The following is a 14,282-nucleotide window of genomic DNA, read 5'->3' as shown; positions in this document are numbered from 1 at the left end:
AGGAAGCATTTCCCATAGATTTTTTTTCAAAGTTAATACTTCCAAAAGCCTGGGGATCACTTCAATATTCTCTTGATACTGACCTCTTGTTGAAGGATGGGTAACGTTTTTTTTAATGCTGAGGGATTCATTCCTTGTTCATGGGATGCATGCTTATGGAAGGCAGAACTGAAGAAGGTGGTTGATGAGACTTAAACCAAAAAAGGCAAGCCCATTTTCTTTCTCCAGTACTCAGTCTGGCTGTGGCCACTTTCAGGCATTAAAGGCTTCACCTCTGTCATCCTGAGGCTCTCAAAGGCTTTCCCAGGTTGAAAGGGATCTCTGCAGAACCTGGAACTTTAAATCAATGATTAACATCTGGTAATGCCACACTAAGACCCTGGTCCCTGGCCCCAGGTGGGCAGGGGTTCACATGGCATCTAGGTTTTAAAACTACCTGTCATGCACATGCCAACTTTTCTGCGGCTGCGTTGCTGCTTGTTCTGATTTATCTCCCTGCCTAGAAACCCAGAGAAGCAGAGCCATTCCCTAAGATTTCAACAGGGGCTGGGAGAGCTGGCCATTCTACAAGGTTGGCGCTGGTGACGGCCTCCAGGGAGGGTCCTTGTGGTATCACAGAGAAGAGCGGGCAAGGTCTTGAAGCAAAGCAAGCACATAGCATGGATCAACACCTTCAGGCTGAGCCGCTCGTCTTTCATAACATCTGAAAATGGCTGAAGAAGTATAACAATAATTTAATGATGCTTCAGAAACAAAAAGCAAACTTGGTCCTTCAAAAAATCACCACTTTGCCCTGAGGTTTGTCCACCTGGCTTGAGAAGCCTTGGAGAAACATAGCCACGCTCTGGGACTTCAGCCAATTCCCTGAAACCTGACAGTTCTTAGTAGCGAAAGGACTAGTGTCACGAGCCCTGGCTGTCTGTTGAACAAGTGTGACAGCTGGCCTTTGCAGTGGCAGATGCTGCGGCCTTTACGTTGTCGAGGGACTCCAACCATAGCTGTCTCTGAATGAAATTTTGTGGTTACAGGGTACAGAGAGATGAGTGCACTTTAAAAAAATGTGCATGCGGACTGCAATTAATTGCTTTTAAATACTGCACAGCTGCATTGATCTGTAGGGTGACGTGTGGCAGCTGTTTGACAGAAATAAGGGCAGGAAATGAAGAGGGACAAAGCAGGGGTGCAGTAGGAGAGTTACAACAGGGTTAGGCAAAGGGGCCCTAGTCCTCTCCTTTTCTGCATCCTTTCCATCTACTGCTTTAGAAAGCTATGGGGAGGGGGACCCATGGCTTAGCTAAGATTGTGGGGAATCAAGACCTTGTGGATTTTATTAAGGACTTCCCCAAACATCACCCTCCCCCAGTAAAATCTGCATTGCAGAAACAGGGGAAAAACACTATTCTCATTGTCTTCCATTGCAGGCACGTCCAGTGGCTCCTTTTTTGGCTGGTTAGTTTGCCTCTTGTACCGGTTGCATCTTATAGTAGAAAAACATCTGACATTTGTAGATGTTTGTGTACTTTCAGATTATGTGTTTATAACTTGGAACACCACTGATGATCACCTTTTTGTGTGTGTCCTTTTTGTAGCAAAAAGTATTAAACTTCAAGTTAGAATTCCAAATACTCGCTCTGTGTCTTCGCGAATACTCACTCTGTGTCTCGATGTTAATCTGCAACAGAGTCTACACAGTGGGTGTTTTTAAGTTTCCAGTTGCAAATGCAAAAAAGGGGGGGGAGGTGTACTGTATAGGATGTAGACATGATGTTGTCATATACGTGATTATGAACTGGCCATATGTCCCCATGCCACCTTTTTAAAGTCTGATTGAAGCTGGTGTCTATTAAGATATATATTCACGTGTCAGGATCTGGCAAGGGCTTGTCCAGATGGGTAAAACAAAGCATGTTGTTTCACTCTGCTTGTACCCACTGTTTCAGGCTATTTCTAGGAATTTCCACTTCCTGAATCTATACCAAATATGTATTTTCTGCCAGGATGTTGCAATGTTCCTGTCCACTTTGGGGGTGGAGGCGGGGAGTGGCACCCTATCTGCACCCCCCCATCTATTTGTACACCTTATTTTCCATGGTTTTCATCCATCCTTTCTCTAAATCCACTGGGTCTACTACTGTCTTCTTTTCTCCTTTCACGGAACACTTGTGTTGAGAGATCAAGCAACAAACCAATTCTTATATTCTTTTCTTTATTTCCATACTATGTCTAGCTAATTTTCTTCAAACAACCAAGTTGAAATGGCAACAGTTTCTTGGGCAGGAAAGTTTCAGTGTTGGTTCTAGCCCACGGACAACAAAAACAAATATCCAGTAGAGAGAATAATTATTTAGAGGGTGTCCCACTGTTGTGTTTGACCATACCATAAAATGAGAACTTAAAGACCAAAATCCCATTAGGTAGTTTTGCAATGAGAAGCGCATCCCGCACACCCCCCGAAATCAATAAAAGGAGTCTTTAATCAGTAGTGATCTGATAATGATGTTATTCTTGTTGTGCAGGCAGGACCCAACGGGAATCATTGCAACAACGACACCAAAATCCCTACACATATCACACTGAATAAAAAGAACCAGCAAGACATGGGAAAAGATCACCTGTAATTGGCATAACCAAGAAAGTTGTGTGGACAGCAGAGAAAATAGTGGCGCTATCTGTGCAGGAGCTGCTGCTCATGAAGGGATAAGTGGCGGTGTGCATGATCCCTTTCCGAATTACACTACATTTCGAACCACCCCCACAGATTGCAGGAAGTCCATTCAGTGTTAGAACTAGGACTGGATATTTCATTGACACATTATATTGATCAATTAACTAGGAACCACTCCAACAGGTGTTTCAGTATTACTCAACTAAGAAGAGTGTGTAGCTTCTGTGTGTTTCATAAAATTTCTTTCACCTAAGAGACAAGAGATGTGACAGTGTCCTTCCCCAGAGTATCATCATCATCATCCTCTTAGAACTGCAGAGCTGGAAGGGACTCTATAGAGCATTGAGCCCATCCCCTTGTCAAGGAGGCACAGTGGGGAATTGAACTCCCGGCCTCTGGCTCCGAAGCCCAACCTAAACCACTGAGCCAAAATGGTGTGCCGTTTAGAACTGCCAAAGTTCCAAACCTTACTTTTCTTCAGTTTTCTCCCTCTCCAAACCTTAGGGGGATGTAATACGGTTGTCATTTTGCACAGAAAAAACATGCATAGATGCACATATGGAGCTTTCCTCTTTCTCTGTTTACTTTCCTGTGAAAGCTAGCTAGATTTCCTTCCTGTGCCTGCTGAATTTGGGAATCCTTCTCCAGTTGCACTTTCCAGATGTCTGCAATAAACTTTGCAGCCAGAACTAAGGGAAGAAGCTGTCTTTTCTCTCTGTGTGTTTCTGTTGATCGTGGATTTTGACATTCTTTCTTCTCTTGGACTGAATCATCAACTATGTTGTAAGTATTTTACTGTTCATTTTTCCAAGAATGTCTTTCATCTCAGCTGCCATTTCACCACCAGTGAGATGAAAAACTTCACAGAGGGGCGCAACATTTAACAGACCAAAGCTGTTTTCTGAGTGGTCGTGGGAAGGGCTGTCTGAACTGACTTGCCAGCAAAAAACGGCAATATCTATATGTAGTGTTTCACAAGTAAAATGACTTGAGTTTGCCAAGTCACTTGCCTGAGTGTCGTAAAACAATGCAACTTATTTTCATCTGTCGATTATGGCAAGGCTTCTATATTTCTTTCTTACAAACCTGGGTGGCTATGTGTTCATTCCAGTTTTTGGGACACTGAGCATTCCATAACTGCTTCCCAAAATCTGCAGTTAGCCACCGCAAGATCTTCTAAGTGAGAGCTAACGAAAACCTTTGAATTTCCTCTAAGCCCAGCTCCAGACAGAGCCCTTTTTGTTGGCTGCTTTCACAAGAGTTGTTCATTCTTACTTGTCACATGCTTGTGAGATCGAACCAGTGGAAGTTACAACTTTGCCCTGAGGTCTTTTGGCATGGATTTGCTTCTTGTTCCTCTGCTCTGCCTCGTCGGCTGGCCCACAATGAAAGTTTGCTGTGACGGGAGTTGCAGCACTTTCATCCAGCCCTGGAATTGCCACAGAACATCATTGGTCATCTCCCTAAGTTAATGGCCCATCAGAGGGGCCTGTACTTCAGTCTCAACCTTTCAATAACAACAACAACGTTGGCTATAGAATTGTAGTCAGAGGGTGATGATTAAAGTCTCCTTTTCAAACTGAGAAGAGGTAACAACTGGGGTACCCCAAGACTCAGTCCTGGGCCCAGCGCTATTCAATGTTTTCATTAAATATCTGGATCAGGGGATACAGGGAATGCTAATCAGATTTGCAGATGACACAAAATTGGGTGGAACAGCTAACACTATGGAAGACAGAAACAAAATTCAAAGTGATCAAAATAGGCTTTTGCTCTGGGCTGAAAACAACAGAATTAAATTCAATAGGAGTTGACTTAGGGAAAAAAAACCTTTTTAACCAAGTTCAGCGTGTTTGACATCAACTTTAAAAATCCTGACTACATGACGGCCTGGGAAACACAGATTCTTTTTGCCCATTAAGTGCTTTTTTTTAATGGAAAGTGAGGTACCGTATTTTTCCGTGTATAAAACGACACTTTTTCCTAAAACAATTAGAGGAAAACTTGAGGGTTGTTTTATACATGGAAGGCAGCAGCAGGAGGTGGAGACTGAGGCAAAGGAGCAGCCGCACTCAGCAGCCTCTTGCGGCTGCCCATTGACTGCTGCCGCCATCTGATCCCCTCCTCCTCCTGCTGCCAGGGCTCCACGTCACCACCTTGTCTCTTGCCTGAAGGAGACGATCACTGGAGGAGGTAATCTGGTGCAGCAGCGGCAGCAGACAATGGGCAGCCGTGAGAGGTGGCAGAGCACAGCTGCTTCTTTATTTATTTATTTATTTATTTATTTATTTAATTTATATGCCGCCCACACTACCCAAAGGTCTGTTAAATGTTCTTTGCCTCCGTCTCTACCTCTTCCTGCTGCTGCAGTCTCCTCCAGCACCACTAGCGGGCTTAGCAGGAGGAGGCGGAGATGGAGGCAAAGGAGCAGCCGCACTCTGCCGCCTCTCACTGCTGCCCATTGACTACTCCTCCGCTTCTGGAAAGGGTAAAAATTAGGGGGTCTTCCTATACATTGGGGGGGTCATATACACAGAAAAATACGGTATTTTATTTGGTCATGAGAAGGATGTTTATTTGAAATATCTTGTGAAATCAATTTTTTAATTGTTTCAGCATATGTGAATATCTCTGTTGGTGCAAATTGTGTGCGTTGGGGTGGGTTATCAAGTAATGGATGCCAGGATCATGGGTTTTCAGAAATAAAATATGTTTAAAATAACACTGGCAATGGCAGCAGCGAGTGGCTGTGAGAGGTTATGGGTTGCCTGCGTCAGGGTCTCTCTGCTCTCTCCCACCTTCGTTCTTCCTGCTTGCAGTTGAAGCTGGAAGGAACAGGAGTACCGCATAGTTTAGGGTTTCTTGTTGTTTAAAAAAAAAACCCCAGAAAAGAGATCCAGCAGAGAGAGTAAGGCTTTTAGGGAGTTTAGGCAGGATTTGATCTGGAACCCATTATTGTCTTGGTAGCTGTACATGTCTCTTCCAGATAATTTAAAACAAATTGCTTTTTTCCCTGCCACCTTTCTTCATTGTACAGCTTTCAGATCCTTACATAATAATTGTGGAAACCATGGCAATTTGGCCTTTGTTCCTAGTGACACACAATTAGGAATCTTTCCTAGTTCCTTCATAGCTACTCTTCTGAGTCTCAGTCTTCCTCTGATTTCTTGGCTGCAATTCCATTTCAATTGATGATTGAACCAAGAGACAGGAAATATTTAACAATTCTGATTTTTTTTGGTCTTCTTAATGTTCAAATGTAATCCTGCTTTTACACTTTCTTCTTTCACCTGTAAGAGTTGTTTCAAGTTGTTGCTTTTTCTTTGTCTAATTTTTAATTCAGCTTTGTTCTGCATATAGATTGAACAGATAGGAAGATAAAATAAAATTTCCTCTGACACCTTTTCCCATTGGAAACTGTTCTGTTTTTCCTCTCTCTCTCTCTCTCTAAATGTTAGCATCTTTATGTATCAGGACAACCAAACGTTGTGGCACACCCACTTCTTTAAGAACAATCTGGAGCTGTGCAAAACTACTACTATGGGTCTCAGGACTTATCATGCTGTGCCAAAGTTGTTTCCCTTTGTTTCTTCCTATTTCCCTTGCTTTGTCTTTTTTTCTTTGTTTCTCAGCCATTGGAGGGCAGCCTCCTCCTTATCCTTATGATTGCCAGTCATTCATTTGCCCAGATGCCTCCATCCTTGAGAGCAAAAGACGCCAGTTCCTCTTTCAGTTTTTCTTTGTTTATTAATATCTGGCAGAGCGTCTTCTCCCACCTAGTTCTACCCAAATCACCCGACATAGCCAGCAGGGACGACTGAGGGGTCTAACGCCGAGAGAGGCCTGGAAAGAAAGAACAAGAAACCGGGCCTTCTTGGCAGTGGCCCCTCAGCTTTGGAACAGCCTCCCGACAGAAATTCGTCTGGCACTCTCGCCGGATGTTTTTAAAAACCATTTGAAAACATGGCTTTTCAGGCAGGCTTTCCCTCCAGTCAATTAAACTGACCTTTAGTTTTTCTTTACTCTTCCCATCTTGGCAAGGATGTATATAATTGTTAAAATGTTGATGTTTAAATGTTTTTAATGTTGATGTTTGCTATGTTTTTATGTATGTAAGCCGAGTAGACCTTGTCAAGGGGGGCAGGGTAAAAATCTAATAAAAGTAAAAAGTAAAGTAAAAAGTAATTCTCTAAAATCAAGAAAGGTTGAAAGGCCCACAGGGAGGGCTGGGCATGTTTGTGTCAAAAGGGAAACCAGAGTCGTTCTTTGCAAACATTTCTCTTCCACCCTACCTCCAAGCAGCTTAGAGGGGGACCCTTCCCTCAAACAATTTTATGTTAACAGCAGCCCTTTTGAGGAGGCTCAGGCTAAGAGCCTGGGACTGGCCAAGAGACACCCTAGGGGGGCAATCTGGCCGAGAGCCCCTCGGCGCCACTGCTGAAATGAACCGGGAGAAGGATCGTTTGTTTTTAATTCGGGCTAAATCACATGGACTCGCATGACTTTTGTATCAGTGTGTGTGCGTGTGTGTGTGTGTCCCTGTCGATGAGCAGGTGGCTCCCCTCGGCCAGGATGGGGATGATGGTGGTGGTGGGGAGGACTATCTAGGAGGGAGAGGGGGGTGGGAGGGAAAGGGGTGGAAAGAGAAAGAAGAGGCAAGGGGTGAGGGCGGGAGTGGCACAGGGACAGCTGACTGAGGGGAAGAGAAGGGGGAAGGATTTCGAGGGGGTGAGAAGAGGTTGGTTGAGGGATGGGGCAGGAGGGGAGAAAAGTGCTGGGAGCTTAAAGAGGAGGGAAGGAGGGTTGGGCTGGGCTGACTAGTGGCTGGGAACCAGCTGTTGGATATGGCACTGGCTTCAGCAGTCAGGCCACAAATGCTTTTACTCTTATTTTTAACTCCTATATTAGATAGCAGGAATTTAATTGAATAATGCAGACTGGGGCGTTCACATCTGCAGAACTGATTCATTCACATCCGCCTTGAAATAAATGGACCTCTGGTGGAGGAGCAGAAAAACTTGCTGCAGCTCAAAATAAAACAATCCCCTATCATATGACTCCTCATGTGCACATATACATATCTCATGCGTTTACCAAAATTGAAATTGATTTTTTTTTTTTTAAAAAAAGGCAAAACCTGATTCAACTGATGGCAGATTCAAGGTTTTTATTGTCAGTGGGGCCGAGACCTCAGTGAGGTTTTGAACCCAGCTGTCCCCAATTCTAAACTGACCATGTCACTGCTGGGCTATACTGCATTTCGTGTCACATGCATGTTCAGCGTCTGTCAGCACAGTCTGTGGCTGTTTGCTTTATTAGGGAATAGAGATTCAGCCTGTCTTGGGTTGGGCTATATTCATCTTGAAGACTCAGGTTCACAGCTTGATCAACACACGTCCCACCTCAGCGTGGTTAGCTGAGGATCTCTGCCAGCTGTCACAGAGGTGGACAACAGAAGTGGGGGATAGAATGGAAAAATCATGGCAAAGTCTGGCCAGGTGACGAGAAGTCTGAATTTGAGTACTCCATGCTGTCACGTTGTGCTGCAGTTCCCACTTCCATGATAGGGAACCCTAGAAATTTGCAGTGTTGCAAGCAGGCCCCCATTTTGTTCCTGAAATGTTGGAAATTGCAGCATCTTGAGATGAACTTCTTTATTAATGCAGGCGCTGGGGGTGTGAGTGTTGGGCTGTACATGTGTGATTGTGCTCACAAGCATGTGTCGGGCGTTTGAAGAAGAGCTTTGTTTAATGTTTGCCATCCTGCTTTCTAAATCCAGCTGTCTCCTAGGGATTATATGGGGATGGTTTCTCTTGCAGTTTTTGTTCTTTTCAACTTGGAAGTGTGGTTTAGGGTAGCAGCTGTGTGCAACATGTTCTGCATGACTTTGCTCATCTCTTCTTTCTCCAAAGGCTGCAAAGGCTGCCGGGGAGGGGAGAGGAGGATGGCAACAGGTTAATGCCTGGAAGACGGCACTGTCTGGCCTTATCAGTAGCAAGCTTCTGCAATGAGAGATCCGCAGACAGATGGTCTGCTCTCTTGCCTAGATCTGGTGACACTGGAAAAAAGAGGATTGTTCCAGTTTGGTGGCCGTAAGGTGGCATGCCTCCTTGAACTGTATAGAAGTTGTGATAATAAAAGCATCGCTCATATGTATAAGGAATAAGAGTGCAGAATTCTTACCATCTACAATTCCTCCCATATTTCATTCTTGTAAAATATGAGGTTCTTTCCAACCCAAACATCCAATTTCTCCTCATAAGAAAGCCTTGTAGGGTGATATGAGCCCTACCAGTCCCCCCTTCCAGGGGCGTGGGGGCTGAGGAGTCCCCAAGCAATAATTCCGTGGCTTTCAGCCTGGTTTTGTCACTCACAGAAACTTTTATTAAAGGCACGGAATCAGACCCTGTGTTCTTGCTGGGTTAAATTTCCGGCACCAATCCCTTGGGCACAGTCAATGTGACTGAGGCTCCATTTGACTTGAGGGGCGCCTCTGAAGGTCCCAGTCTGGAGAAGCAGGCAGGAACTATGAGTCCTGATCTGGGACACCATCTTTTTTGGGTGGGCTGGTAAAGATGGGTGATGGGGACAGGGCTCTGTGGCGTTGCTGCTCTCAGAGTCTCCATGGCCATGTATGTGGCCACTTGTGTCTCTAGTGTCAAGGCTGGGTTGGAGTAGGAGCCATGATTCCTGTCAGGCGGCATGGACTCAGGATCAACTGGGGGCTGCACTGCTGGACCCTCGGGTCCCTAGCCCCTTCCATGGCCAAATGGGCTTGGGGGGAGGAATTGGTTCCAGTTGTCCTTTATCTCCATCTCTGTGGAGCCACAGACGTTGGGGCCGCAGTGCCTGACTGCCTCTTCCCATGTTTCCCCTTCACCCGAGGTGGTTGACAACAACAACCTTGAGCCCTACAACCCCGGCCATCTTACTCCAACCCTTGCTCCCTCCTCCAGTTATCCCACATCAGGCGGTGGCCTTTCCTCCACCTGTAGTGGTGCAGCCCCACTAAGTCGGGGCCCGAGAAACTTGCTCTCTCCTAGGCTGCCCTAGGAGTTGTGGGGCAGGGCCAGACAGCATGAGGAGGCTGTTTGAAGTGATTCCCCCTCACAGCTGAGTTCCTCCCTTTCATGTTTCTAGCGGGTTTTTTTAAAAAGGTAAATAATGGGGATAAATAGATATTTATAAATTTAGGCATGGTGTAGAGAAAGTAGATATAGATGTGTTTTTCTCCCTCTTTTGTGCTAGGAGAATTTAGAATACAGTGGAACTAAAGGAAGGCATCACTATAGCCAGGAGCTGCTGGTCATTAGGAGGAGAGAGACATTTTAGATGATGGACCAGCTTTCTGTGTAATATTTATTTATTTATTTATTTATTTATTTATTTATTTATTTATTTATTTATTTGGTTGGTTGGTTGGTTGGTTGGTTGGTTGGTTGGTTGGTTGGTTGGTTGGTTGGTTGGTTGGTTGGTTGGTTGGTTGGTTGGTTGGTTGGTTGGTTGGTTGGTTAGTTAGTTAGTTAGTTAGTTAGTTAGTTAGTTAGTTAGTTAGTTAGTTAGTTAGTTATATCCCGCCTATCCGGTCTTGCGACCACTCTAGGCGGTTTCCAAAACAGCATAAAACAGCAAATAAAAATAAAACAAAAATTATTACATAAATAACTTCCATAACAATTTACAAAAAGGGAAAAATAAAGTAAAAATAAATAGAGAAAAATAAAAGAAAGAAAAAAGATCAAGTATTGACTGGAGGGAAGGCCTGAATAAACATCCATGTTTTTAACTGATTTTTGAAGATACCTAATTCCTTTAGTCACCTCCTCACACATGTGGGTGTTAAGGGAGATTCTGTTATGCTGGGCCTCCAGACCTTGTGGCCAAGGTGCCCCAGCCAAGAAAGGGAGGCGCTTGGGGTTTGGGAAGGCAGAGGGAAAAGGAAGAGGCTGTAAAGGTAGGGATGCGGCCAGAAGCAAGAAGGCACTGCCTCCACCCCCAGCGTTTTTGTGATGCTCCAGGTGAGGGAGGCACTGCGGCAGTGGTGGGGGTGGTGAATCATCCATCAGGGAGCTGCACGTGTCTTCCTACATCAGGCAGCAGGACGGCTGTGTTGCCACTACTGTATCTTGCGCTTGGGGACTTGGACCTGGATGTCCAAAACCCCAGTTTACACCATACTGGCTTTCTAAAGATACTGGTGGCAGATTCAGGACCACCTTCTTTTTGTCTCTCCTCATTAATGAAGAACAATTTTCCACCAAGATTTGTGCCATTTTCCATATGCAAGCATAAATTTAACAGTAGGATCCTGGCAATAAATCAATAAGTAAATATTGCATTAGCCCGGGTTCTAGAATTACCAGCACTTGGAAACATTTATTTTTCTGTCTGCAGTCACGGCAATCTCCCAGCAAGCATGGCTGTTGGGTAAGCTGGCTGGGGATGTCTGGGAGCTGTAGTCCTTTTTTTTAAAGTGTAATTCCCAAAGTCTCTGTATTACTCTCTGAACTGGATCTCAACATGAGTCCCCAAGACCAAAGGTGGTCCTTGCGAGTACTTGCAACCAGAGAGTTTCCTCTGTGTTTTCCCCCCTTCTGAGCTCAGTCTTTCAGACCAGAGATTCCAGGCACATGGGTGGGCTAGGAGGATATTGCTGCTTTTTTTTTTAATTACGTAGCACAAACTTGGATGAAGCAGCAGCAATTACCAGCAGTAAAAAGCCCAGATGAGGAATCTTAATGAATTACAGAACAATGGCAAATCTCCTGCAGCTAGAAACACACTTTGATGTAGAATGATAGGGAGGACTTGTGGGTTCTGTGAAACTGCCCGTCACATTGGCCCCCACAGCTCTTGAAGTAGAGATCTCTTACCATATTTTTCAAGTAAAGAAAGGGAGGAAAGGGAGGGGGGGTTATTCTCTGACATACAAGATGCTGATGATTAAGACTTAGTCCAAAGATCGGTAGATGCATGTCCAACTGTATTTTAGGCCAGAGTCTTCTTGCTCCAGGCTGATGCAAATAAAATAGAGTACAGTACTGTAATACCCACTCCAAAGATTGAGGGAGAGAATAGGAGTCTATTTTCTTTACTTTAAAATTAAATTGTGGATATTCTGTCACCCACCAACTTATATAGCTTTCATAGACAAATTCATGCAGGAGAATGCTATCAACACCTACTAGTTATGAGAGTCGTTAAAGAAAGACACTGTATGTCTGAATACTAGGGGCTGGAGAGCACAGCTGAAATGGTGAGCGTCTCAGTAGGGTCTCCAGATGGCCACTGTGGAAACCGAAGGCTTGTCTAGAGAAGCGTCTGACAGAGCTTGAGAATAATGCATTAGCATTAATGTGTTACCATTAAAATTGCAATCTTCTAAAAGAATGGTTTGAAAACACAATTACAATTTTACTTTCAAAGCATTGTTTTTAGAAGATTAAATGCAACCGTTTTAGAAGATTAGAGACATCCATCAGTCTGCTTCTCCTCCTCCTTGATGCAAATATATTGATTATAGTATTAACTGTAACTCATTATTTCCAAATGGGCCATAACTAGCCATTTTGACACACAGGACATGCAGCTCAAAATGCCCCCCCCCCCGGCCGCAAACCAACATTGCCATTCATAGTTTGAAAATAATACAAGAAATAGTCGCGGCTCTGAACATCTTGCCCGCATCTCCCCTGCTCTGCAGGATCAGCAGTACTGCCAGAGCAACAAAAACCAATACAGTATATGCTATGCTTAACATTTCACTGTGCTGTCCAGCCCCAAAGCCTGGTCAACAAAGTCCCGCCTCTTTCCCTAAATATAAAGCATTAAGCAGAACCAGCAGGGGGAGCACCTGGTCTTCAAAGATTTAGAGTCTGTCAGTCTCCCCAACTACCCAGCCCTGAAAGAAACAGTGCTTCATCATTTAATGGGTTAAATGTCATTGATGAAAACTTTTTGATAATCTTAGAGCAGCTGGCATGTGTGAGGTTGAAAACCTTGGGGGGAAAAACATGTGGAGGTGTTGGGAATGAATTTTTGGAGTTATACCCGATGCCACTTGGCTCATCCCTCAGTTGGAGGAATTTTAGCTATAAGTCAAATATTTGGTGTGATGCATTTTTATATACTTCTCATATGTTTATTTATTTTGTGCATTCTTATATGTATGTGTGCATTTTTGTACATTTTTTTTATTGTATGCATCTTTAAAAACCCCGGAAAGAGTCATCATAAGTTGGAATTAACTTGGTATCATGTTATGGAGGTGATTAATTTGACCGAACTCCGGGAGGCAGTGGAAGACAGGAGGGCCTGGCGTGCTCTGCTCCATGGGGTCACAAAGAGTCGGACTTAATGACTAAACAACAAAATGCAAACATACATGTTGGGTTTTTAAACTGTGAAGTGTTTGGGAACTTTTCAAATGAAAAGCTGTTACAGAAACTTTGAATACGTGGATACATGACCACTGTTTAAGAAATTGAGGGGGAAATGTGGGAGGGAGGAGAAGAGAGGAAAATATTTTAAATTGTGCAGGGACAATTCAACAACAACAACAACAGCCCTAGCAATAAAATGTTAGCAGGAATCTCCACTGTAATGAAAGCTAGACACAGGCTTATATAGGAAGCAGTGGTAGCATTGCCTCTGTTTGATCCAGCCAAGCCACCGTAATGTTGAGTGGAATTTTTCATCTTCATCCGCTTAAGGAGAGACTAGAGACCTCCCATGAGGAGAAGGACCTTGAGATCATTTCCACACCTTGCTCAGCATGAAATGTAAATGGGGTTCCTTGGTTTTTTCTAGAGACCTGAAGAACAACCTGATCAGCACCATCCAGCCTGGAGCTTTCCTTGGCCTCTCTAACCTGAAGCGCCTGTAAGTACTGCCCCACCACGCTGCTTTCTCACAACTGCAGAGTAGACCAACTCATTCCCTGTCCTTACGTCCCAGCCTAGTTCTCACCATTGCACAGTCCTGGCTTGCTCAGCCCACCTGTCCTCCCACCTTTCACTTAGAACTATGGCATGCAGAGCACATGGAACCTGCATGTAGCTCCATGATGTGTAGCTATTCATAGATTTGATCATAATTTCTGCAAAGATGAATGCACTTGCAGTCTTCAACCTTTGGGGCCATGCAGAATATTGGAAATTGTACTTTCTGGGATTACAGCACCTAGAATCCTCCAGCTGGCATTCTATCTATCTATCTATCTATCTATCTATCTATCTATCTATCTATCTATCTATCTATCTATCTATCTATCTATCTATCTATCTATCTATCTATCTATCTATCTATCTATCTATCTATCTATCTATCTATCTATCTATCTATCTATCTATCTATCTATCTATCTATCTATCTATCTATCTATCTATCTATCTATCTATCTATCTATCTATCTATCTATCTATCTATCTATCTATCTATCTATCTATCTATCTATCTATCTATCTATCTATCTATCGTCAGAGAGAGAGAGAGAGGCGACTCTGAAGTGCTATGATTTTCACAGTGTCTTCTCTGAAACCTTTCCACATCACTAAGCAACATTTGGGAAAAAGCATTAAGTTAAAAAAAAAAGGTCAAAAAGATGCTACCCTTGATC

At 43.9% G+C, this 14,282-nt stretch overlaps 1 protein-coding gene across 2 annotated transcripts in view; it reads left to right on the top strand.

Annotated features, from left to right (window-relative positions):
* Window positions 1-14,282, top strand: part of ADGRA2 (adhesion G protein-coupled receptor A2) — a 127,284-nt gene that overhangs the window by 81,001 nt on the left and 32,001 nt on the right. For both annotated transcript variants that reach the window (XM_072979084.2, XM_072979082.2), the window contains exon 3: window positions 13,475-13,546. In XM_072979084.2, the coding sequence (XP_072835185.2) occupies window positions 13,475-13,546 (72 nt within the window). The remainder of the gene's footprint in view (window positions 1-13,474; window positions 13,547-14,282) is intronic.

The sequence above is a fragment of the Pogona vitticeps genome, chromosome 8 (assembly GCF_051106095.1).
Source record: "Pogona vitticeps strain Pit_001003342236 chromosome 8, PviZW2.1, whole genome shotgun sequence".
NCBI classification, from domain to species: Eukaryota; Metazoa; Chordata; class Lepidosauria; order Squamata; family Agamidae; genus Pogona; species Pogona vitticeps.
The sequence above is the reverse complement of the archived record's forward strand: the minus strand, read 5'-3'. Positions and strand labels throughout refer to the sequence as shown.